The sequence below is a fragment of the Eptesicus fuscus genome, chromosome 12 (genome assembly GCF_027574615.1).
Source record: "Eptesicus fuscus isolate TK198812 chromosome 12, DD_ASM_mEF_20220401, whole genome shotgun sequence".
In the NCBI taxonomy this organism is placed as follows: Eukaryota; Metazoa; Chordata; class Mammalia; order Chiroptera; family Vespertilionidae; genus Eptesicus; species Eptesicus fuscus.
The window spans coordinates 57,095,196-57,121,803 of NC_072484.1; the positions used below are offsets into that span (position 1 = coordinate 57,095,196).

The 26,608-nt window shown below is 40.2% G+C and overlaps 1 protein-coding gene across 1 annotated transcript in view; it reads right to left on the bottom strand.

Moving 5' to 3' along the window:
- LPIN2 (lipin 2) overlaps positions 1 to 26,608 on the bottom strand; it is a 92,436-nt gene that overhangs the window by 31,755 nt on the left and 34,073 nt on the right. Inside the window, exons 2-4 of the mRNA XM_054724017.1 lie at positions 13,625 to 13,825; positions 6,621 to 6,716; positions 2,951 to 3,252 (exon numbers count right to left, since the gene is read on the bottom strand). Coding sequence (XP_054579992.1) covers positions 2,951 to 3,252; positions 6,621 to 6,716; positions 13,625 to 13,816 — 590 coding nt within the window. The 5' untranslated portion in view covers positions 13,817 to 13,825. The remainder of the gene's footprint in view (positions 1 to 2,950; positions 3,253 to 6,620; positions 6,717 to 13,624; positions 13,826 to 26,608) is intronic.

The window sequence follows — 26,608 nt, forward strand, 5'->3', positions numbered from 1 at the left end:
ACTGGTCTATATATAGAGTCTAAAGTACTTTTTGCTTTCTTCTGTTATTTAAGTTGTAAGAGAGGAATTCTATATTCTAGGAGAACTGAAATAAAAATCCATAATGTGGGAAGACTGAGAAAGAATGTCTCAAATATGGTAGCTGATGAGTAATAAAAGATGGGTAGAAAAAGAGTTCATATATTAAAAATTACTATCAAATATAGAATTTTTTTTCCAGAACTTACAACACAAATTTTGAAGTTTTGGAAAATAAGTTAACAGTTTTGCCAAAAATGAATTATTGTACTATGTTATTCATTAACAGAGTATAACTATAATATAATAATAAAGCTAATATTCAAATGGTCGTCGCACCCTCATGCTGGAACTGCTCAGACATTCAACACTGGGGAGAGAGGAAAGGGGACCAGCCAGGCTGTGGCCCAGGAGAGGGACAAGCTACCTGTCCCACGGTCCCAGGCACTAGCAGCTGCGCCTGTGGCCTGGGAGAGGGACAAGCCACTCGCCCCACAGTCCTGGATGCCAGTGGCTGCGCCTGCAGCCTGGGCGAAGCTTCCTGCCCATAGACCCCTGTGGCTGTGGCTGGCCCGGGCGAAGCTGGCCCGGGTCCTGGGTGCCTGCGACCGGCCAGAGGAGGGAATCCTGGGTCCTGGGTGTGGGGCGAAGAGGCGGTTAGGGGCAATCAGGTCAGCAGGGGAGCAGTTAGGGGAGATCAGGCAGGCAGGCAGAGGTGGTTAGGAGGAATCAGGCAGGCAGAGGTGGTTAGGGGTGATCAGGCAGGCAGGCAGGTGAGCAGTTAGGAGCCAGCAGTCCTGGATTGAGAGAGGCAGTCAGACATCTCCCGAGGAGTCCCGGATTGGAGAGGGTGCAGGCTGGGCTGAGGGACCCCGTGCACAAATTTCGTGCACCGGGCCTCTAGTAATATAATAATAACACTTTTTTCCTGACTTGACTATTTAAAACAAAAACTTGGTAAATCAAGCATATACTAGGTCACAACAGAGTTTACAATTGATATATATTTGGTTTCTATAACTAGAGACAGAAATTATTTTCCATGATGAGAACTTTAAAGCACTATTTTCCCAGGAAGTAGGGCATAATCTCTTTTCAGCAGCTGAGATGAAAGCATACAAGTGGACCAGCATACATGGCACAATGCCATCCTCTCCCACCCCAATTCTCATAAAAGATTTGAAAATTTAGGGATGCTTGTGGGCAGCAGCTTCTTATTCAATGGTTACCAATGAAAATAAGCACCCCACTGACACACCTATGATCCTTCCTGTGCCAGTGCAACCACTGAGTATAAACGGTTGAGAGATAATCTTCTAAAAATAGACTCTTGGATGAAAAAATACATGTCCTACCCCAAATTGCTACCTTTCAACCTCAGACAGTGCTGACTTGAAAACTGGCATCTATTTTGAGCTCTTCTAATGAGCTGGTGAATAAGTAGTCATCAAGATTTCTCACTTAAAACAAAACAAAATCCTTTTTTCCTCTTTAACTTATAGGGTGTTTTTAAAAAAATTGTAATCATTTTTTATTTTTCAATTACAGTTGATATACATTATATTAGTTTCAGATGTACACCCCAGTGATTAGACAGCCTACCTAATAAAATAGTAATATGCAAATTGACCGCACCTTCGCCACGCCCAAGCCATGCCCACCAGACAAAGCCACGCCCACCAGCCAATCAGGGCGAGTATGCAAATTACCCAACAAAGATGGCGGTTAATTTGCATACGCTGAGGGAGGGAGAAGTGAAGACTGAAGACAACTTAGAAGAGGGAGGAAAAGTGGAAAGCAAGGTGGCTGCCAGAGGGAAAGCCCGGGCGGGGCGGGGCGGGGCGGGGCGGAGCGGGCAGCAGCGGCCCTTGGGTGCAGGCGCGGTGGCTGCAACGGCGGCAGCTCACACGGCTACAGCAGCTGCTTGCAGGATTCTTCCTGCAAATGGGCTACTAGTTAGTATATAACTTACTAAGTGATCATCCCGGTAAGTCTATACCCATCCTACACCATGCATAGTTAGTAGAATGTTATTGACTATATGCCCTATGCCAGTGGTCGGCAAACTGCAGCTTGCGAGCCATATGCGGCTCTTTGGCCCCTTGAGTTTTTAGCAAAGGCCAGCTTAGGAGTACCCTAATTAAGTTAATAACAATGTGCCTACCTATATAGTTTAAGTTTAAAAAATTTGGCTCTCAAAAGAAATTTCAATCGTTGTACTGTTGATATTTGGCTCTGTTGACTAATGAGTTTGCCGACCACTGCCCTATGCTGTACTTTACATCCCATGACTATTCTGTAAAAACCAATTTGTACTTTCTAATCCCTTTACTTTTTTCACCCTCAAGCCTGCTCCTATCTGGCAACCATCAAAATGTTCTCTGTATCTATGATTCTGCTTCTGTTTTGCTTCATTTCCTTTTTTAGATTTATTTGTTGACAGGTATGTGTTTATTGACATTTTATTGTTCATATTTTTAAATATTTTTCCCCCTTCTTCTTCTTTTTAATAATTCTCAGGAATAGGTGAGATACCAAGTACAAGACCACTGGGTTAGGAAATAAGTAGACCTGATGTTTATATCTCCATACCCAGAGGTGAGTCACTAGTTCAGATCTTCCTTGAGACTTACAATTTATTTGGCTTTTGGAAACTTACTGGATGAAGACACACACTGCCAGTCTGTTTTAAATGATATTTGAGCACCACCACAGGATGTCTGATGGCAAATTTTGTCGAGTTACGGAAAGAAAAAAAGAAAATGCCTTTCCTACTTGATTCCACAACAAACTGTCAAGAGGAAAAACAAGTCCAAACCTCATACTGTACACCCATAAAAGAAACAGCTTCTCACTTTAACTGTGTTCTGTTCGGAGCATGCATGAACATCTGGCACCTGCACAAAGAGCCCTCCCAGACTGAGAGCCCTACCTTGCTGACTGGGCCCCCTTGTCATCATCAGAGCTCAGATCCATATCCATAGCGTCTTCTGCAGCAGGGGAAGCTGCCTGGTCTTCCTTTTTACTCTCCTGTTTGCATTTCTTTCTCCTCCTTTTTTTCTTTTTCACAGAACTTGGAGTAAAAACTGTCTCTGTTTCCAAGATGTGTGAGATGTTGGAACTCTGAGATGGTCTTTCATTTCCACCCGATTTTACCAAAAGGGAGTCAATATCTTTAAAGAACTGATCTTCGGTAGGAATTGGTGAAGTGGCAAGGTAAGCAGGAAGTTTTTCCTTAAAGAGAACATAAAGAAAGAAAAATTGTCCATGGCAAACTGGACAACCAAAATAGTAATAAATTCTTTGCGTATCTAAATTTTCATAGTGGCAGAAAAAATAGTCCCTGAAGGTAAGAAAGTCACACTGAACTGGGGCACTGCCCACTCTACTCTAAATAGGTCCTTACTTTATTGCACACAGCTAACTTTGGTCCACATAACTCAAAATGTTTGGAGGAACCATTATGCCAAGACAGCATAGAACATGAAAACTATAATTAAAGCAAAGCCAATTAAATTATCTGTAAGAAGTTCAAAGCAGCAGCAGATGAATTCCAAGGAGGTGTTACAAAGCATTCTAGAAAGAACTTACAAAGAACAGTTAAGAACGGACAAAGCAGAAGACAAGGACAAAAATACCCCATCAGACAATGGACAATAGGACAGTGGTTCCTAACCTTTTTTTGGCCATGCCCCACCTAAGCAGTATCTCTAAAATCCTGATGCTCCCCCTTCCCAGTTCACTTTTTGAAAAATAAGAATTATATGTTAAGAATTATAACATATAATTCTTATTATTCAAAAAGTGAACTCCTATTCATGTGGAGGAAGCCTAAAAGGCCATTAACTTGGTCTAAACAAGCTTCCAAAGAATATGGCATCCATGAAAGAGAAAAATAAGAGAAGGACAGCTGAAGTACGAAGGAAGAAATCACTAAGAAATTGTTTTAAAAAAAATAACATGAAGTGATATGAAAAAAATAGCAAATAAAGTTTCAAAACATAAGAACTGACATGCATAAATGTCACAATAAACATTTATATATTGTATATGAGGCCCCTAGAACCATAAGAAATGCAAAAAATTCACTGTTAATAACTCATTCTCAAATTGCCCTCCTTAAAAATCAAATTGCTCCCCTGTGGGGCGTGTGCCCAACGCTGGGAACCACTGGGTTAAGTGAAGTGAGAAACTATGGTAAAATATATAGTTAATGCTTGTGTTTGCCAAATTAATTGAGGATGGAGGAAGATGATTGTAACAGAAACAATACTCTGTAAAAAATAAAATTAGTGGATTTTTAAATCATAAAACATTTAAGATACCCTTTTAGGAAATCAAAAAAAGAAAACAAATCCCAACAATTAGAAATAATTAAACTCTTATTTTATTATTAAATAAATGATCAAGTCTGGTGTTCAGGAAATTAACTTAATCATTTTGCTTCATTCTTTCATATCATGGGGGAAATGGAAGGTAGGTAACAGAGATCCAAACTAGCCTCATATAATTCAGAACACTCAAGTTTTTATGTAATATGCTGAAAATAAGTGGGTTTCCGTAATTGTTTTAAATTAAGCTTTTGAATTTGGGTTTGGTAAATATATTACCCCAAGGCCAAAGTTTTGTTTACCCAAGCAAAATTTGTGTTCACCAACAACACATACTTAGAGAGAAACTGCAATGATAAGATATTATCAAAGTGACAGGCTGTGGTCTCTGACATCCAGAGGTCTTTTAATTTAATGGTCTTTGTTACAAAGTTTACTTGTACTTTTTTTTTTTACATGATAATCTTTTTATACGTATACTAGAGGCCCAGTGCATGAATTCATGCATGGGCAGGGTCCAGCCGGCCCACCCTGATCGGGGCTGATCAGGCTGGGCCAGCCAGAGGGAGGGGCCATGGGCAGTAGGCCGGCTGGCCCCGCCCCTGATCAGGGTGGGGGGGCTGATCGGGGGTGTCGTTAGCTGGGGGGAAGGGCCACAGGCGGTTGGCCAGCCGGCCCCACCCCCTGGTCAAACTCCTGGTTGAGGGAACAATTTGCATATTAGCCTTTTATTACATAGGACTAGAGGCCCGATGTACGAAATCTGTGCACTGGGGGTACAGGGGGTGTGTCCCTCAGCCCAGCCTGCACCCTCTCCAACCTGGGACCCCACAGGGATCGGGACTAAACCGGCAGTCAGACATCCCTCTCACAATCCAGGACTGCTGGCTCCCAACCACTCGCCTGCCTGCCTGATTGCCCCTAACTGCTTCTGCCTGCCAGCCTGATCACCCCCTAACCACTCCCGATAGCCTGATCGATGCCTAACTGCTCCCCTGCCGGCTCAATAGCCCCCAACTGCCTTCTCCTGCTGGCCCGGTCGCCCTCAACTGCCCTCCCCTGCCTGCCTGGCTGCCCCCAACTGCCCTCCCCTGCTGACCCATTGCCCCTAACTGTCCTCCCCTTTCAGGCCTGGTCGCCCCCAACTGCTCTCCCCTGCAGGCCTGGTCACCCCCAACTGCCCTCCCCTGTCGGCCTTGTTACCCCTAACTGCTCTCCCCTGCTGGCCTGATTGCCCCCAACTGCCCCCCTCTGCGGCCTGGTTGCCCCTAACTGCCCCCCCCCCCTACCGGCCTGGTCACCACATGCAGCCTGCTTGTTCAGTCATTTGGTCATCCTTCACTAACCCCCTGCCGGCCTGGTCGTAGGCAGCCATCTTGTGAGTGTGTGATGGTCAATTTGCATATTACTTTTTTATTATATAGGATATATAGATGATGAAAGATTTAACAATGTGTTCTAAGAATTTTTAAAAAGATCCTCATTAAATCTATTAAGGATAGTTTACCACCAATTCAAATTAATGAATACAAAGGAAAGGAGGAGAGGGAAAGAGAAGAGGGGTAGAGAAAGAGAGGGGGAAAGAGGGAGAGGAAGGAAAGGGGGGGAGAGAGGGAGAAGGGGAGGGAGAAAGAGAGGCAGGGAGAGAAGGGGAGGGAGAAGGATGGGGAGGGAGAATGAGAAGGATGGGGAAGGGGGATGGGGAAGGGGGATGGGGAAGAGGATAGAGTGGGAGGGGGAGGGAATGTGTTGGTAAGGACAAGTTGTGCCCTCTTGCTTAAAGAAGCCAAGCATGCAGTAATTACTTATAAAGGGTATAGGCTGATTTAAATCCCTTGAGTCCATAATGAACTTCACCGTGACTATTCAAGGTTTGAGATATAATGTCCCAAATCAAAATGGTAAACTTGCTTTCCAAGTTTAAAGGTCACATGTGTACCAACACACACATAATCTGAAGAGATACACCTTGATTACTTAGGCAGAACTCATATGTATTCAAGTCAAGGTATAAACTGTAACAGACACTAGATAAGAAAGCTCATTAATGTTAGAAAATAAGATGTACCTTTCCTTATTAAAACAAAGCAAGTATGAAGGCCTGCATTCTCTCTGAACCCTGAAATCTGGCATAGAAAAAAGATCCTTCTCCACTCCTCTAGCTCCTTTCTGACATACAGCTAGCCATGAAAACTGAATATTTCTGTTTTGGGATATGCACCAGAGGCCTGAATACAATGAATAAAGTGTATATGACCCATTAGAACTCACATATTCCTCTTCAGTCTCCTCCACAAAGAAAGCTTCTCCATTGTCACCCAATTTCATATGAAGATCCACTGCATCACCATTGATTTCTATATCAATCTAAAAGGAGAAACAAAGTGCGATTTAGCATTTCACTCAGGTTAAGCTAAGGCTAAATTCTGGGTTCTCAAGTCAAACTTAGTAATGAAGTTCTAGAGTGAAAGCCCCAGAGAAACAATGCTACCTGCCCCATATCCCACCCCTAAAAAAACCCAAACAAACCTTGGGGGATAGTTTGGGAGGGGATGGTAATCAGGGATTGAAAGAAAATGTTTTATCATCTATTTTTATAACATATAAACATTTTAAATTATTTAATTTCCCAAAATCATAGAATAGGGGGAACATCATTGTCAATAAACATCTGAGCACTTTCAGAGTTATAGCACAGGTAGGTCTCCCCTTGCACAGTTCAGATAAACACAAATTTCAGTTACCAATGTATGTTAACTGAGTAACTGCAGAAAGTACAAATTTCACTGTCAGCTCTTTCGTCTACAAATCACTATATAAAAATTCATCATGATCAATAACCTATCTTGTCACTTTTTCAAAGTCTGTGGGTGACTGGTCCTAGCACCGTTACTTGGTTCAGACAATAAAGCAGAGTTGTGCTGCCTCGTCTCCGGTAATAAACTCATGTAACATTTTATAAAAACAGATAATTGAAAAAGGAAACTGGCCAAGATCAAAGTGGAGTACAGAAAAAAAGAGTAATAGTATTAGAAGTAGAATTCAAATGCAATGTAAACAGTTATAGAGTGGCTCAGGTGGCTGAGCGCTGCCCCGTACACCAAAAAACTGCCAGTTCTATTCTTGATCAGGGCACATACCAGTGTTGCAGGTTTGATCCCCAGTCGGGGAGCATATGGAAGGCAACCTATTGCTGTTTCTCTCTCACATGGATGCTTCTTTCTCTCTCTCCCCCCTGTCTCCCCACCCTTACCTTCCTCTTTCTAAATATGTCCTTGGGTGAAGATTTTTTTTAAAATGAAGAAGAAAATAGCTGATGGTGAGAACAGTGACCCTGCTGCCATTCAAGAGACTCAAGATTTGCAGCCCAAGGAACTTGGTGAAGGTGAGCTTATCCACACAAAGAAGGAAAGTGGTTGTGATGAAGATGGTCCTAAGCAAAGTGACACAGGCAAAAAAATTTCAGGTTAAAGGAATTCTCAAAGATACCTCATGATATTGAAAGTTCAAAGGCTGAAAAGTTAGAAGCTGATTTAAACTTACAAAGAATTAGGAATGAACTTAACCAAGGAGATTAAAGATTTGTACTCAGAAAACTACAGGACGTTAAAAAAAGAAAGAGATAGATGAGGATATAAACAAGTGGAAGAATATATGGTGTTCACGTTTTGGTAGAATAAACATTATTAAAATGTCCATACTGCCCAAAGCAAGCTATAGATTCAATGCAATCCCTATTAAAATACCAATGGCCTATTTCAAAGATAAAGAATACTCCAAAAATTTATATGGAACCAAAAAGACCCTGAATAGCCGCAGCAATCTTGAGAAAGAACAACAAATTTAGAGGGATCACAATACTAGATTATCAATTTATACTATGAAGCCACTGTAATCGAAACAGCCTGGTACTGGCATAAGAACAGGTATATAGATCAATGGAACAAAACAGAGAACCCAAAAATCAACCCAAACCATTATGCTCAATTAATATTTGACAAAGGAGGCAAGAGCATACAATGAGTCAAGACAGTCTCTTGAATAAACGGTGTTGGGAAAATTGGACAGATAAATGCAAAAAAGGAAACTAGACCACCAACTTACACCATACACAAAAATAAACTCAAAATGGATAAAAGACAAATGTAAGTCGAGCAACCATAAAAATCCAAGAAGAAACCATGGGCAGCAAAATCTCAGACATCTCTCATAGCAATATGTTTGTGGCTACATCTTTTAGGGCAAGGGAAACTAAGGAGAAAATAAACAAATGGGACTACATCAGAATAAAAATCTTCTGCACAGTAAAAGACACTATCAACAAAATGAAAAGGGAACCCACTGTATGAGAAAACATTTGGCAATGATACATCTGATAAAGGGTTAATATCCAAAATATATAAGGAATGCATACAACTTAATAAAAGACAAACAATCCAATTAAAAAATGGGCAAAGGACCTATATAGACACTTCTCCAAAGTGGACATACAGAAGGCCAAGAGACATATGAAAAAATGCTCAAAGTCACTGATCATCAGAGAGATGCAAATTAAAAGGACAATGAGGTATCGCCTCACACCTGTCAGAATGGCTACCATCAACAAATCAACATATGACAAGCATTGGTGAGGATGTGGAGAAAAGGGAACCCTAGTACACTGCTGGTGGGAATGCAGACTGGTGCAGCCGTTATGGAAAACAGTATGGAGTTTCCTCAAAAAATTAAACATGGAACTGCCATTTAACCTAGTGATCCCACTTCTAAGAATATATCCTAAGAAATACCAATCAGACAGAATGTATGCACCTCTACATTCATAGCAGCCCAATTTACAATAGCTAAGATCTGGAAATAGCTCAAGTGCCCATCAGTAGATGAGTGGATAAAAAAGCTGTGGTACATGTACACAATGGAATACTATGCAGCAGTAAAAAAGAAGGATCTCTGCCCTAACTGGTTTGGCTCAGTGGATAGAGCATCAGCCTGCAGACTGAAAGGTCCCAGGTTTGATTCCGGTAAAGGGCATATACCTTGGTTGCGGGCACATCCCCAGTAGGAGGTGTGCAAGAGGCAGCTGATCGATGTTTCTCTCTCATTGATGTTTCTAGCTCTTTCCCTCTCCCTTCCTCTCTGTAAAAAAAATCAATAAAATATATTTTTTTTTTAAAAAAGAAGGATCTCTTACCCTTTGAGACAGCATGGAGGGACCTGGAGAGTATTATGCTATGCTAAATAAGCCAGTCAGAGAAAGACAAGTATCACATGATCTCACTCATATGTGGAATTTAATGAACAAAATACAACTGTTGAACAAAATAGATCCAGAGACCGAAGCATGGAACAGACTGTCGAATCTCAGAGGGAAGTCAGGGGTGGATAGGTAGGAAGAGAGCAATCAAAGAATTTGTATGCATATATGCATAACCCATGGACACAGACAATAGGGTGGTAAAGGCATGGGGTGGGAGACAAGGGCGGGCTGGGAGAGGTCATGTAATACTTTTAGCAATAAATATTTTTAGAAAATAAAAATTAAAAAAAAGAATTTTTAAAGTTATGACAAATATTTATAAAGGTTATAGAAGAATCCTAATCTTCTCATTGATTATAAAAAATTTCTTTGCACAGTTTCAGCTTGTGCAGTCATTTTTATGGGTCTGTACCACCATGCAAAGTGAGGAGTGATTATATACAATATCAACTACTATTATATCACTTAAAAGTAATGTAGTTGTTTATCTCTAGGCTGTGAATCAATTCTTTTAATCTGATAACTGTACAATAATAAAATACCAACTTTTAAAACTTTTATGAATAACCTTGTAAACTCTAGTTTTAGACTGATAAAGGGATATAAAGGCAAACATATAGGCTGGGACAAAAATCTATTTATAGTTGTTCATATGAAAAATAACACAATCCTATATAATAAAGAGGTAATATGCAAATTGACCCTCACTCCCTCACAAGATGGCTGCTTATGACCAGACCGGCAGGGGTTTAGTGAGGGATGACCAAACAACTGAACAGCAGGCTACGTGGGGCAACCAGGCTAGAATGGGGGTTAGTGAGGGGCGACCAAACGATTGAACAGCAGGCTGTGTGGGGCAACCAGGCCGGTGGGGGGGGGGGCAGTTGGGGGAGAACAGGCCAGCAGGGGGGGGCAGTTGGGGGCAACCAGGCTGGCAGGGGGGGCAGTTAGGGGCGACCAGGCTGGCAGGGGAGGCAATAAGAGGTGACCAGGCTGGCGGGGGGAGGGGTAGTTAGGGATGATCAGGCTGGCACGCAGAGGCAGTGAGGGGCAATCAGGCTGGCGGGGGGGGGGGGCAGTTAGGGGCAACCAGGCAGGCAGGCAGATGAGTGATTAGGAGCCAGAGGTCCAGGATTGTGAGAGAGATGTCCAATTGCCGGTTTAGGCTCGATCCTGGGGATTGGACCTAAACTGGCAGTCAGACATCCCCCAAAAGGTCCCAGATTGGAGAGAGTGCAGGCTGGGCTGAATTTCGTGCACCAGGCCTCTAGTAACAAATAATAATACATGAATAAACTGTTTTCTCCTACTTATAACTGCAAACCTACTTTTGCCCCACTCTGTAGATAAAAACATGATATAAATATAAATAGAATAGTCCATAATCTAAGTGTACTTAACTCTGCATGGTCCTCACTGGGAAAATCGTCAATAAACATCTGAGCACTTTCAAGTGTAGGAAGGGAAACCTCTCTTTCCACTGGGGTTGCTGAGTTAATGGGAAGTAAGCCTAGAGGTACTGGTGGCCATCTTGTATTAGAATATACACAAAGGGAAGTGTACCTGAGAGGTGGAGAGAAAGAGTTCTGGTAATACCTTCAGAGACTCTAAATAAAGCCTGATTAATTCAAATGTCCCTGGACTTTAGTCACGCAAACCAGTAAATTCTCCTTTTGCTTAAGCTAGTGTGAGGTGGATTTTTGTCATCCACAATGAAAATTGTCTTTCCTAATACACTTGGTGATTTAACTTTAATAAGTAATCAAATAATGTTTTGTGTTACATCAACAAAAATATATTTTAAAATATCAAGTGCAGTTTTGCCTTCTAAAATTAAACTCCTGAGTTATGAAAAATACTGGGAGTATTGGTATTCTATCAAACAAGAACATACCAATGGCAGTGGGAAAATTATTATTTTCTCTAACCAGAGGTTTTTAAGGTGATTATGATTTCACCTTAAAGTTCAGTTCATAGCCCTAGCCAGTTTGGCTCAGTGGACAGAACATCAGCCTAAGGACTGAAGGGTCCCAGGTTCGATTCCAACCATGGACAGATGCTGGGGTTGTGGCTGGATCCCCAGTAGGAAGTGTGCAGGAGGCAGCCGATGAATGATTCTCTCTCATCTTTAATGTTTCAATCTTTCTCCCTCTCCTTTCCTCTCTCTGAAATCAATAAAATATATATTTTTTTCTAAAGTTCAGTTCATAGGTGGCACCATATTTGAAAATTGTCTTAGTTTAAAATCAATAAATTGCTTTCCCTAATCCAAACTGACCTAAAATAAGACTAATAGTTAATCTAAATTGCCAGGTAATCTCAAGGCGGACATGGTTTTATTGTTACAGGAAATCTGTGTTTTGGTCAAATAGCCAAATTTCCTCCCCAAAATATCTTTTAAGTTTCTGGGATATCAAGCCAGGAGTGGAAAAGAAGAAATTAACATATTTAACACAATGATTTGTGTAACCTTGTACAGAAACTGTATTACTTTCTTAGAGTCATACAGCATGCAGAAAAAGGTATCATTTGAGATGCACAATTGCTTATATATACATAAGTTCCATTTTGAAAGACCAGAGACTTATTCAATCTGATACACACACACACACACACACACACACACACACACACACACACAAAAAAAAAAAAAAACAAAACAAAACCCAAACCACAGCAAAAATAAACAATGCCTTTGAAGCCGTTTTACAAATAGATCCTTGAGCAACTAATGGCAAGTTTCAATGCATAAACAGCTTACTACTGATTCTACCAAAGCAGATGCAATGTGAAAGTACTGTAGCTTAGTGGTACCAGAAAGAAAGAAAAATTCCAGAGAGGTTAATTGTGGCTAAACACTGTTTTGCAATGGAAAGTTTCAATGTCACTAAGCAAGTTGCAACTACTTTTGGTTTCCAAAGGGTGACTCTAAACAGAGGCCAGACCATACAAACCCTGACTCCTGAAATGCGGCTCTCCAGTGGAATACTGATTTTGCTAATACCTAGAAAAATGAGATTTTTTTTTCAATCTACTCTGTGAAATCAATAAACCTTATCTTTCACTTTCAAAATAATCTAAATTTAATTAACATAAAGGGAAATTTCTATTTTAAGGAATAAGATCTGCTATGTGAAATAGTCCAAATCTGAAAATAGATGTTATGCCAGTGGTCCTCTAGTACATACACTGTAGTTCTATTTCAGAAAATGGTGTGGGTCTTTTATCGTGCTTTAAAATCTTGACAAAATCTCCCCACACTGTTTAGGTAGATATTGTGGGCCAAGAGTAGTATGTACCTGCAAAGTTTTATTATTAGCTCAATTTTCTGACTAGATTGACATCAAATGTATTAACAAACCTTACCTTCCAGTTGCTCCATTACCTGAAGGCAAGAAAATGTAAGAGAAAGAAAAGCCAACACAAATGTCTTTTTAAATGAATCTTCCCTAAAATAAATAGAAGTTAACCAGCTTATGGACTGTGTGTTTGCATTCCAGTTGGATTTGGAGACAAGTCCTGATTATCAACAAAATTTACATGACAAATAAGATTTTACAGCTTTGTCAAAACAAACAAAAAAATTTAGCATTAACTGTTGAAACAAATGTAACATATTCTTGATTATGTCGGTCGATTCCACTCAGAATTGTTATGAAGGCATTACCCTAAATAATTTAAAATGCTACCTAAGGTAATGGAACTTCTTCTAAATACACCTAACACCCCCATTTATAACTCTGGTTTTGTTTTGCTCTTCTGAGCTGCAGCACATAGGATTATCAAAATAATTTTCAGTCTAAATAATACAGGGAGATTTCCTTTGGAGGGACTTACTGTAGTAGGGCTTTTTGAATTTAGAAGCAACTTCAAAATGCAAATAAGGTTGACTTCTCACACCATTGTCTTTAACATCATACAAATTTAAGACAAAAGACCCAGAGAGCCATAGTAATGATTTACTCATTACTGTCACCTAACTTTTCACCCTCCTGGAGAACAGGCTGTGCCCTGCACTCACCACTTTCTCTTTGGATCTCAGGACTCCCAGCTTCCCAAACCGAACATGAAAAGGTGAACACTGATAGGTGCCATCCTGCTGCCGTACCACAATGACATCGATGCAGCCAGACAAGGTGGCTTGGTTAATACCCTTGTAGAGCTCCTTCACAGTGACAATCACCTGCCCGGCCAGCTGTCCCACATAATTCATGGTTTGAGACTACAAAAGACAAGAAAAAAAAATTAGATGCAATGTTAACACTAAATTTCTGGATTTAATGACAATGACAAAGAAAAAAACTAAAGTGACTAAAATTACATTGCTCATTTGTACACCAGACTATGTACCATTAGTAACCTTTTTAAAAATATATATATATTTCTTTATTGATTTCAGAGAGGAAGGGAAAGGGAGAGATAGAAATATCAATGATGAGAGAGAATCATTGATCAGCTGCCTCCTGCACACTCCCTACTGGGATGGAGCCTGCAACCCAGGCATGTGCCCTTGGCCGGGATTAAACCTGGGACCCTTCAGTCCGTAGGCCAACGCTCTATCCACTGAGCCAAACCAGCGAGGACCCATTAGTAACCTAGATTTTCAACCCATTAGTCTCATGCTACCACTGTTTCTATACATTTCCACACATGGACAATTCTACACTGTCCTCCTTTGTATCTGAGGTATGCACAAGTTCCTTTTCCTTTCCATCATCAAAGATGGTGCTAGATGCCATTAGATATTTTTCTGCAAAGTAAAGAAATGCACAGAGCCACCAAAGAACCCAGACCACCATCACTGCCCGTCTGCCCAAGACTCTTGGGTACTCCTGGCTATTGCATCCTCTCTGGCCATAGCAGACAAACAGGTAAAAAAAATGACCAAAGATCATCCCCAGGAGAAACCTGATGAAAGATAAATGAGAGCTGAGTTTTCTATGGGATATTATAATGGAATATTAAGGTTCAGACAGATGCTAGATTAAATAAATTATAGTGAGCTAGACTGGGTCTAATCTAATTTACATTACTTCTAGGGAAAATCCCTTCATGCTACAGCACAACTCACTGGAACATACATTCATGTTCCAAAGTTCAAAGCCAAAAATTTGGTTTAATCTTGTTCTTTGGCCAAAATTCACTGTTCAAACCAGGATCACAAGGCTGTAGGAATCCTCTAGAAAGGGTCAAAAAAGGAGGTGAGGAGGGCACCTGACAAGTCTACAAGGCCGACAGGAAATGCTTTCTGTCTCTGTGACCCACACCTGCTGTGGCTGCGGTTAGGGCTGGCTTTATCTGACCACAAAATGGGGCACCCACGATATGATATGCTGTGAGGGCAAGTGAGGAAGTCTCCTGGCACCCCCCTCAACTCTTCCACTAATTAGGAAAAAATAGTCCCTTCTAGTCTTAAGATTATAAAATTTCATTTCCAGTCACCAAATACCCCATTTCATTCATTAGACACTGGCACCCCTGGTACTATGTCAAAAGCACAATTCACAGCAAAAAAGCATTCTCTTGGGGATAGGAGGGCTGCAGACCAACAAGAGAGCCTTCCATAGCTCTGGCTAATCCAGAGGCTGACTTTCACCAAATCAGAAAACTAAGACATGATTCTCCAGGTGATCCTTAAGCACTATTGTCTCTCTAAACCCAGCTTTTGAGGTGCCTAGAGCTCAAAGGTACATGTTCAGAAAAGTTCCCAGATCACATTCAATGGTGTCAGATAAGTCCAAAGTTGAACCGGAGAAAGAATGCCGTCTCTTAGGAAAACATAGGGGCCTGCCAGGACATCTGCGGGTAGAGAAACTCACATACTCTTTAAAGGTGAGCAAGTGCCCGCCGGCAGTAGCTGATTATTTTTTTCCGCTCTTGTACACAGATGAATGTGTAATCAAGGCCCATGAGTTTTACACCATGAAGCACAGCCGCAGTATTTTTACCCTGGACAATTTTTTGAATATTTTATAGCTAATGTTACCAAGGCCCCCAAGTACACCTATAGAAAGTACATTTAAGTGATAAAAACTATCTGTAGAACTTACTACTAAGTAACCAATAAAGTAGTGTCCTCTATGTGCTAAATTCTAAAACAGTGACAAGCTGGTGATGACACTGGTTTTAGAATAATTATTTCTGAAATGAATAAAAGAATGATCAAATGAACCACCAATAAATGAGACTAAAATAATTAAGAAGTATGTGTGGGGAGGAAATACTGTTTCATCAGAATATTCATATTATAACTCATTATATATTTTTAAAGTAATCTTTTAATTTTGAGATCATTATAGATTCACATACATGTAGTTTTAAGAAATAACACAAAGCAATCCCATGTACCCTTTACTAGTTTCCACCAATGGTAACATCTTGCAAAATTCTAGTGCAGTCTGACAATTGGGATATCAACACTGATATCAGTTAAAATTCAGAACATTTCCATCATCACAAAGAAACATCCTATTGGCCTTTCATAGCCACACACACCCACTTCCCTCCCTAATCTCTGCCAACCACTAATCTGTTCATTTCTGTGCTTTTTGTCATTTTTAAGAAAGTTATATAAATGGAATCATACAGTATGTAACCTTTTGAGATTACCTTTTTCCACTCACATTTCTTTTTTTAAAAAATTATTTTATTTTTAATCTTTATTGTTGAAAGCATTACATATGTCCCCATTTTCCCCGATTGCCTTCCTCCAGCCCACTCCTGCTTCCCCGCTCCAGCACCAGGCCTTCACCACCCTATTGTCTGTGTCCATGGGTTATGCATATATGCATACAAGTTCTTTGGTTGATTACCTCCCACCCACCCACCCACCCTCCCCCACCTTCCCTCCAAGATTCTGCACCCTGTTCCATGCTCCACTCACATTTCTATGGAGATTCATCTAGGTTACTGCATGTGTGAACAGTTAGTGCCTTTTTATTGTGAAGTAGTATATTCATGGTATGAATGCACCATATTGTGTTCAACCATTCACCTGTTGAGGAATAGCTAAGCTAACAAAGAAAACTGCTATAAGCATTCCTGTATAGGTTTTCACATGAAAATAAATTTTCAATTGACCGGTGTAAACACCCTCGGAATATGGTGGCTGAGTTGAATGAAAATTGCATGCTTAATTTTTAAAGACACTGCCATCAGAGTTGCTGTACCACTTTATATTCCCACCAGCAATGTCCGAGAGATGCAGCTTCTCCACACCCTTGGCCAGGAATCGGCATTGTTACTATTTTTTAATTTAGCCATGATGACAGGTGTGTAATGATATTGGTTTTAATTTGCATTACTCTAATGGCTAATGATGTTGAACATCTTTTCAGGTGATTTGCCATATAAATATATCATTAAATTTTGTTTCATGAAAGAGCACAACTAATTTAAAGGAAATAAACACCTTGTTTGTGCCTTATTTTTTTTTTTTTGGGGGGGGGTCACAGGATACAATTTTTATGGGGGGTCACAGGATACAATTTTTATATGTTAAGAATGTCTCCAAAAATGAAAGTGAGATAAAATTTTTCACCTACCAGAAGTATTTTTCAGCAACCTAAAATAGTCTATCAGAATTTTCATATTCTGGATTTTCTCGATTGTTTCCCTTGCCCGAGGACAGTGGTGGGCAAACTCATTAGTCAACAGAGCCAAATATCAACAGTACAATGATTGAAATTTCTTTTGAGAGCCAAATTTTTTAAACTTAAACTTCTTCTAATGCCACTTCTTCAAAATAGACTTGCCCAGGCCGTGGTATTTTGTGGAAGAGCCACACTCAAGGGGCCAAAGAGCCGCATGTGGCTCGCGAGCCGCAGTTTGCCAACAATGGCCCTAGGAGATGTACTGGCAAACATATTGCTACTAGAGATGTCTAAGATTTTGCTGCTTATGGTTTCTTCTGGGATTTTTGTGGTTTCACAATTTACACTTGAGTATTTTAACCATTTTGGGTTTATTCTTCTGTATGGTGTAAGTTGGTGGTTGTTTTATTGTTTTGTATGTATCTGTCCAATTTTCCCAACACCATTGTACGCTCTTACCTCCTTTGTCAAAAAATAATTGAGTGAAATGGCTTGGGCTGATTTCTGGGTTCTCTTTCTGTTACATTGATCTATGGTGCCTGTTCTTGTGTCAGTACCAGGCTGTTTTGATTACAGTGGCCTTGTTGTATAGCTTGATGTCTGGTATTGTGATCCCTCCAACTTTGTTCTTTCTTGAGATTGCTGTGGCTATTCCGGGTCTTTCTTTATTCCATATGAATTTTTAGAGTACTTGTTCTAGATCTGTGAAATATGCCATTAATAGGAATTGTGTTGAATCTGTAGATTGCTTTGGGTAGTATGGACATTTTAATGATGTTGATTCTACCAATCCATGAACACTGTATATTCTTCCACTTTTTTATATCTTCCTCTCTCTCTTTTTTTCAACATCCTGTAGTTTTCCGAGTACAGGTCTTTTACCTCCTTTATTAAGTTTGTTCCTATGTTTCTTGATTTTTTTGTTGCATTGGTAAATGGGATTATTTTTTTACTTTCTCTTTCTGAGAATTCATTATTGGTGTATAAAAATGCCATCGATTTCTGGGTGTTGGTTTTGTATCCTGCTACATTGCCGAATTCATTTATGGAATCTAGTAGTTTTCTGGTGGAGTTTTTGGGGTTTTCTATGTACAATATCACATCATCTGCAAATGATAACAGTTTTACTTCCTCCTTTCCAATTTGGATGCTTTCTGTTTTTTCTTCTTGTCTGATTGCTCTTCCAGAACTATGTTGAGTAAGAGTGGTGAAGGCGGAAGAAAAAATGCTCAAAGTCACTAATCATCCGAGAGATGCAAATCAAAACGACAATGAGATACCATCTCACACCTGTCAGAATGGCTATTATCAACAAATCAACAAACGGACAAGTGCTGGTGAGGATTCGGAGAAAAAGGAACCCACGTGCACTGCTGGTGGGAATGCAGACTGGTGCAGCCGCTGTGGAAAACAGTATGGAGTTTTCTCAAAAAAATAAAGATGGAACTGCCATTTGACCCAGTGATCCCACTTCTAGGAATATATCATAAGAAACCCAAAACACCTTAGAAAGGAGTTTGAACATATGCACTCCTATGTTCATTGCAGCACAATTTACAATAGCTAAGATCCGGAAACAGCCCAAGTGCCCATCAGCAGATGAGTGGATAAAAAAGCTGTGGTATATCTACACAATGGAATACTATGCAACAGTAAAAAAGAAGGATCTCTTACCCTTTAAGACAATATGGAGAGACCTGGAAAATATTATGCTAAGCAAAATAAGCCAGTTAAGTATCACATGTTCTCACTCATATGTGGAATCTAAGAACAAAATAAATCCAGAGACATAGAAGCATGGAACACACTATTGAATCTCAGAGGCAAGGTAGGCGGGAAGAGATCAACCGAAGAACTGGTATGCATATATGCATAACCCATAGACACAGACAATAGTGTGGTGAAGGCCTAGGGTAAGGATTGGGGGTTGGCTAGAAGAGGTCAATGGGCAAAAGAGGGGACATATATAATACTTTCAACAATAAATATTTTTTTAAAAAGAATAAAATCCATTATATATGAAAGAATTTTCATATTCTCTAAGTAATATATATTCACATCATGCTTTTTGCCTTTCCTGGCACATACATTAGTCAAACAAACAGCACCCAAGTAGTCAATCTTTGTATTATTGCTTGACTGATCGTGGCAATTATTAAAAAAATGTTTTTATTGATTTTTAGAGAGAGAGGAAGGAAGAGGGATAGAGAGATAGAAACACCAATGAGAAAGAAATCATCACTCGGTTGCCTCCTACATGCCCCCTACTGGGGACTGAGCCCGAAACCCAGGCATATGCCCTGATCAGGAATGGAACCAGTGACCTCTTGGTTCCTGGGTCGACCCTCAACAGCTGAGCCACACTGGCCAGGCCGATAGTGACAATTTTAAAATGAGTTTTGTTATAATTTTTTTAAAAATTCATAGCTAATTAAATACCGTATTTTCCAGCGTATAAGACAACTGGGCGTATAGAAGATTTTCCTGGGTTAAAAAGTCGTCTTATACGCTGGAAAATATGGTAAGCCTTTTCTTAAAAAAACTGAAAATAACTTTTATGCAACTTCATTCATTCAGCCATAAACAAGTCTTATAAAGTAAATCTATAATAAGCTTACATCAACTAGAGCATGGAATCCATAATTAAGTGTAGCTACACCTATTCAATATGATTTTATTTACCATGGTTGAAGGATATGCTATTTGTTATAAAAGAAAGTCTACTGTGTAAATGCCAGTTGCTAAATGTAGAAAAATACAGTCTGTTGAATGACTAATTTTCTCTTAGCAGATATAAAACAATTCTGTTTATGTTACAAAGGCTGAGAAAACAAAAGTAAAGGGAGGCCTGATGCCTTAATAGTCACTATACGCTGGGAATGAGGAGCAAAACAGTGCTAGGAGGAGAATCCAAAAAGGCTGGGGGAGGGAGGAGGGCTTCTTCATGGTTATGTCTGGGGGAAAAGCAGTTAGTCATTGTATACCTAATACATGATACCTTAAGCAGCTTCCTCTTTTAAGCAGAATCTACCACCATAAAACTTTATTCCTACATGCCCAGCTCAGCACGAGCAATAAAAAAACCCAGGGAGGGCAAAGTCAGGTCTTTGACACCACCAGCCTGTCCTGATCATAGTCTGGGAAAGCAGGACTTTGTGTGGGGGCAGAAAAGATAGATGGTTATGTAAGCCAGTAAAATAAGCTTTTGAAATAAAACTAAGATTAAAAAATATAACAAAGTAAACTATCATATTTTATAGTGAATGGTGAGAAAAAGAAGTGGAAGAGAAGAGAACATTAACTCAAGAACAGAGAGTGACAGAGACCAAGGGAGAAGAATGCAGAAAGAGATAGATAAAAGTTCAGAGACAAAGCAAAGACATTACATAATTAGAAAGCAGACTGACATAAAGACTGTGGAACTGAAGAATGTTCATAGAACAGCATTCCTATCTTCCAGCTCACAAGCATGAAGAAAAACATTAAAATGCATTTACTGATTCTTAAAACTGTAAGAATTAATCCAACTCAGTCTTGCAACAAATACCAAAAATGCTTCTAGCATTTTATTCTGAAATATGATAAAGTTAACAATCATCACAGTAGCAGCTACTACCGTTTTTGAGAGCTTACTATTCTTAAGCTTATTAAGCATTATCATCTCAGAATCACCTTGTAGGTAAGTATAATTTCTATTTTTAAAGATAATAAAATTGAGGCTTAGAAGTTTTTAAGTATTATTATGGACTGAATGTGTGCCCCCAACCCCCAAAATCATAGGTTGAAGCTCTAACCTGGAGATGCGGTCTTTGGGAAGTCCTTAGTTTTATATGAGGTCATGAGGACATTGATCCCCCATGATGGGATCAATGTCTTTATAAGAAGAAGACAGAGCATGGTCTCTTCTCCTCCCACCATATGAGGACACAGTGAGAAGTAGTTGTCTACATCTAGGATGAGGGCTGGCTAAGACAAGTATCTTCTTTAACATCCTATGCGACACTGCTTTTCAATTTAGGGATGCTTCCAGTCAACAGAGAGACACTCCTTTCACCAAGATATAGGTAGCTATTAAAATATTACAATTTAAAAATTGTTATCAATACAAAATAGATATATTCTAAACTGCTTTTATACATATAATCAAAATCTGTTTCCTAAGTTTTAAGTTTACCTTCATATATCCATTTTATACTAGTATTAGAGGCCCGGTGCACAAATTCGTGCACAGGTGGGGTCTGACCTGCCTCCCCAATTGGGGCGGGTGGGCCCAGCCAGGGGCCGGCCGGCCCGCCCCTGATCCTGATCAAGGTGGGGTGGGGTCAATCAGGGGTGGGGCTGGCCAGGGGGAGGGGCTGCAGGTGGTTGGGCCGGACATTACCCACCCCTGTTCTAGAGCCTATGTCCTCTGAATTGCTAAGTGACAGAAATGCTCTGTCACCAGTGGTCGGCAAACTCATTAGTCAACAGAGCCAAATATCAACAAGTACAACGATTGAAATTTCTTTTTGAGAGCCAAATTTTTTAAACTTAAACTATATAGGTAGGTACATTGTTATTAATTTAATTAGGGTACTCCTAAGCTGGCCTTTGCTAAAAACTCAAGGGGCCAAAGAGCCGCATGTGGCTTGAGAGCCGCGGTTTGCTGACCACTGCTCTAAGCAATGATGAAAGCCCCAGATTCCCTGCTGCAAGTGAAATCTCAGAGAAAAAGCAAATACAATATACATAATCAGACAATCAGACTGACAAAGATGCCTACACAGAAAGAGTACTGTGAAAATGAAGATGTTCCTAGAATAGCATCCTTCCCTAACTTCAAGTACACAAGCACAAATCAAACACATACACACACACACACACACACACACACACACACACACACACACACAAACCCACCAGATTTTTTTAGGAACTGGAATATTTTTTACTTAATGCTACCTGGACACATAAACATTATGATTATAGAGTCCAAAGAACCATATCCATCCTCCAAGTCTCCTCCACACATCACTATGAGTTAGCATTGACTTTTAACCCTTCCACTAGACCCAAGGTTCATTATTAGGGTGTGAACTTCCTGGGAGATTCCATGTGATAAGGATTTGAGGACAGCTTTTATCGAAGAACTTACCCTCAACATTCCATCTCACCTTCTGCTTACAGATATGAGGGAATGTGCTATAAGGGAACTGAAACTTCTAGATACTTCAGGAAACAAACACCAGAACACTGTTACCTCATACACATTCCAGCGTATACCTATGCTCTGGGACCAAACTCCTCCAGGCACCCAAGCTTACACTCTGCGTTTTGAGTAGCACTTATTTTTTAAGAACTTTCTCAAACATACCTTATTTGATCTTCAAAAGAAGAATTTACGTCATGCAAGGCAGACATTATTCATTTCATTTTGCATTTAGACTGAGACAAGGTGTTTACTACTATTCACTAGAACGCAGTGCCACTGTGACTCAGGGTTCCAACCTCTTTGCTACTTCTTATCTGTGGTTTAAATCTTCAGACTGGAGTTCCTGAAGACAAGAGATCTGAAGGCTGAACTCAAGTTTATTTAAGTTCTCCAAGCGTCCCAGAGTTCCCAAAAGGAGGGTACCACTCAGCCTGGCTGAAAGCTTTACTTCTTGAAAAGTAGGTGATGAAAGGTTAACAATGGCACACACAGCAGCACCTGCAGCAAGATTCTCCCTGGTTTGGGATGGTAGGGGGTGAAAGTCCCCCAGCGAACCTGCCTACATCCTGTGGGGGCTGAACTCAGGCAAGACATTTTCTAAAACTTGTATCTTGTGCCCAGTAGACTCATGGGAACCACAATGACCTACAGGAGGTTACAAGTTAGTTCAACACATAGAACAAATAACTATTCAAAACAGGTTCAGTCTTGCTTGGCTCTTATGGCTCAGTGGTTGAGTGTTGACCTATGAACCAGGAGGCCACAATTCAATTCCTGGTCAGGGCACACGCCCGGGTTACAGGCTCAATCCCTGGGGGGACGGGATAGGGGTGGAGTGGGGGAGGGGGGCAGGTGGAAAGGCGTGTGCAGGAGGCAGCCAATCAATGATTCTCTCTAATCATTGATGTTTCTATCCCTCTCTCTTCCTCTCTAAAATCAATAAAAACAAAACAAAATAAAGCAAAACAGGTGCAGTCTTTGAGTGAGCAGCAAGCAGTGCCACAGACAACTGATGCTAAAACTGACAAAGAACCCAGCCTTCCTGAGGAAGCTGCTCTTGGCCACTTAAATTCAATTAAATGACTTACTCTGTACCTCTCAGTTTTTCTTTTGTCCCATCACAGCAGAATGCTTACTTGTTTATTTTTTCTTATTTTCTATCAGCTAGCCTTTTAAAATAAACTGATTTGATATGCATTAATTGAATGATTCTTTTATGTACCCCGAGTGGGGAATATAACCCGCAACCTTGGTGTATGGGGACAATGCTCTAACCAACTGAACTACCCAGCTAGGACCTAGCTGCCTTTTAATATTTGCTTTATAAAATAAGAAACAGGAAATAGTAGCGCAAGATACAGCCCCTGTCCTCAATCAGAGAGATAGTTCCCAACCCCAGGAGCTTCACAAAGTAGATGGTTGATTAAGCCCCATTTGGATCTCCTTGAAGCCAAAATCCTTGAGGAAATGCTGATAGTTGCATATCTAAAATGCACTGCCTCAGCTAGCCAGTGTTGCTCAGTGGTTGAGCACTGACCTAGGAACCAGGAGATCACGGTTCAATTTCCGGTCAGGGCATATGCCCGGATTGTGGGTTCCATCCCCAGTAAGGAGCGTGCAGGAGGCAGCCAATCAATGATTCTCTCTCATCATGGATGTTTCCATCTCTCTCTCCCTCTCCCTTCCTCTCTGAAATCAATTTTAAAAAGTTAAAAATAAATAAATAAAAAACAAAATGCACTGCCCCAAACATCTGCTCAAAAACATGGCAGGTCTCTTTCTGCCCCACAGAAAGGGTGGTAGTTGGAACAGGGCTCTCCTTCATTTCTAGACCATTTAGTGCCCCATCTAAAGAATCTGTGAACCAAAAACCAAACAAAAACTCCAGGCAAACTTCCTGAATACACAAAGTTCTCCAAACAGCCTATATGTCACAGGACAGGTCTTCCAATGTAATACCTCTGCAGATTTGATTTAGAAACAATCATATAACAAGACTGTGTAATTCCTTCAAGAGACACAACAGATAATTTGTAATCTACTTATCAAAATGCCCATTATACTGACTTTGTCTGACAGGATATTCATACAGTCAAACAAAATTGAGCACCTGCCTCATGCCAGGTACCACAGTAAGTCCTTATAATATAAAGATACAGTTAAAACTCAGTATCCCATCCCGAACAATTCAGTTCTTGACCAAGTTGTTCACAGAAAAAAATGTCTTGGTTACTGAACAAAACTTAGGTTCTAGATCTCACAACCCTTTGCCATGATGTATCAGCATGACAGAAAGTATCTCTTAGGCCACAAAGGAGAGAATGACAGTCAGTTTTCCCCTAAACATGGAGTTGTTAACCTTTCAGGAAATTGTGCTGTGATTTTTTTTGGTGTCTTTTACTTTTGTTGCTGAAGAAATGGACAATCAAGAATACTACTGTTGATAATGGTGTGAAAGAAACAATGATCACAAGCAATTGAAGAGGTAGAAAAATGGTTGTTGATTTGGATAAACGAAAAGCAGTTAGCTATGACAGTATTTTGGAGGCACTGATATGTGAAAAAGTGAAGATGCCATATGCTGACTTCCTAAAAGACACTCCTGGAATGAGTGCTGAAAGTGTTTGTTCATAGATTAAAGAGTATATTAGATACGTACTGTATATAAGAAAGGTTTAAACAGGGGAGCATTTGGGGGTCTGGAACAAATAAGAATAAATTCTAATGGGAAATAATGATCAGTTTTCGAACAAATCACTTCTCGAATAGCTTTCCGGAACAAATTAAGTTTGAGAACCGAGGATCCACTATAAATAAAATCCTTCCATCCTTCTCTCAGAGGCCTCTGAATCCAACAGAGAAAAAGACATAATGTCTTAATTTACATAATGCCTGTGGTAATGCTATTTTGGTGACTTTTTAGGAAGACTAAGAAAGGAAGAAAAAAAATCTGAGTCAAGGAAGGCTTCAGGAAGCAGCAAATATTTGTTCTAGCAGTGTAAATGTGAGAAGTATATTAGGCCAAGAAAAAGAGGTTCCAGTGGGCAGTCCCAGACAGAGAGAAGATCTTGCACATGGAAAGGGTATGCTGAGTATGAGGCAAAAGGTGAGAAATTATGCAAGGTCTTGGACCTGTGCTTCAAGTGTATCTCATGGGCAATGGGCACCAGCAGTGATTGTAGTCAGAGAAGTAACTCAATGACTTAGGAGTGGGGAGGATGTACTGGAGAAGAGGAGGCTAAAAGCAGAGTCCATTTCTGAAGCTACTATCCAGTACAACCAATTCAAGCAAGAGATGGCACAACTGTAAAGGCAGAAGAGGTACAAAGGAGGCTAAGAATCAGTAAGACCTGATGACTAACCCAAGGCAGATGTTAATGGAAAGAAAGCAGTTGGTTAGGATCATGCCACAATTTCTAGACAGAGCTAGAAATACATATGGTACATAGTTGGGATTCAGTAAATATTGTTGAATGAACAAACCAACTTAGACATGAAAATAAAAAGGGTAGAGTTGGTGGGGAACTTTCTGTCAAGGTTGAACTTCAAAAATATTAGTTATTCCATTGGTTCAAAATTTTATATACATGAAAATCATCCTGGACAGTTTTTAAAATGCCGTTTTCCTTGGATCTTTTAAAAAGTTAAATAACTTATAATAAAGATGAGCCAGGTTAGGAAAGCATAGCTCCACGTAAAAGCAAGAGACCCTCTGATAAAATTCCATGACTATTCTTTAGTTCCAAAATCAATCTGTCACCCTAGCTGGTTTGGCTCGTGGATAGAGCATCGGCCTGTGGACTGAAGGGTCCCATGTTTGATTCCGGTCAAGGGCACATGCCCAGGTTGTGGGCTCCATCCCCAGTGTGGGGCGTGCAGGAGGCAGACGATCAATGATTCTCTCTCATCTTTGATGTCTCTCTCTCTCTCTCTCTACCTCTCCCTTCCTCTCTGAAATTAATAAAAAAATTTTTTTAAAAATCAATCTGTTATAAAATAGACTACTTTTGGGTCTCTCCTGTATTTTCCTTCAGAGAAGGATGGACAGAGTTCTAGAAATTTCTTTTGAGCTAGCATCTGGACTCAGAAGATTCCTCCCTGAGAGACTAAGATTTAGCCAGGATAAAGTATTCTTTAAGGATTTGGGGTTTTGATCAATTCCCTGTAGATTATGACCTGTCTTTCTAAAGAGCAACCCCATCTCTTCAACAGTTTGAAGGCA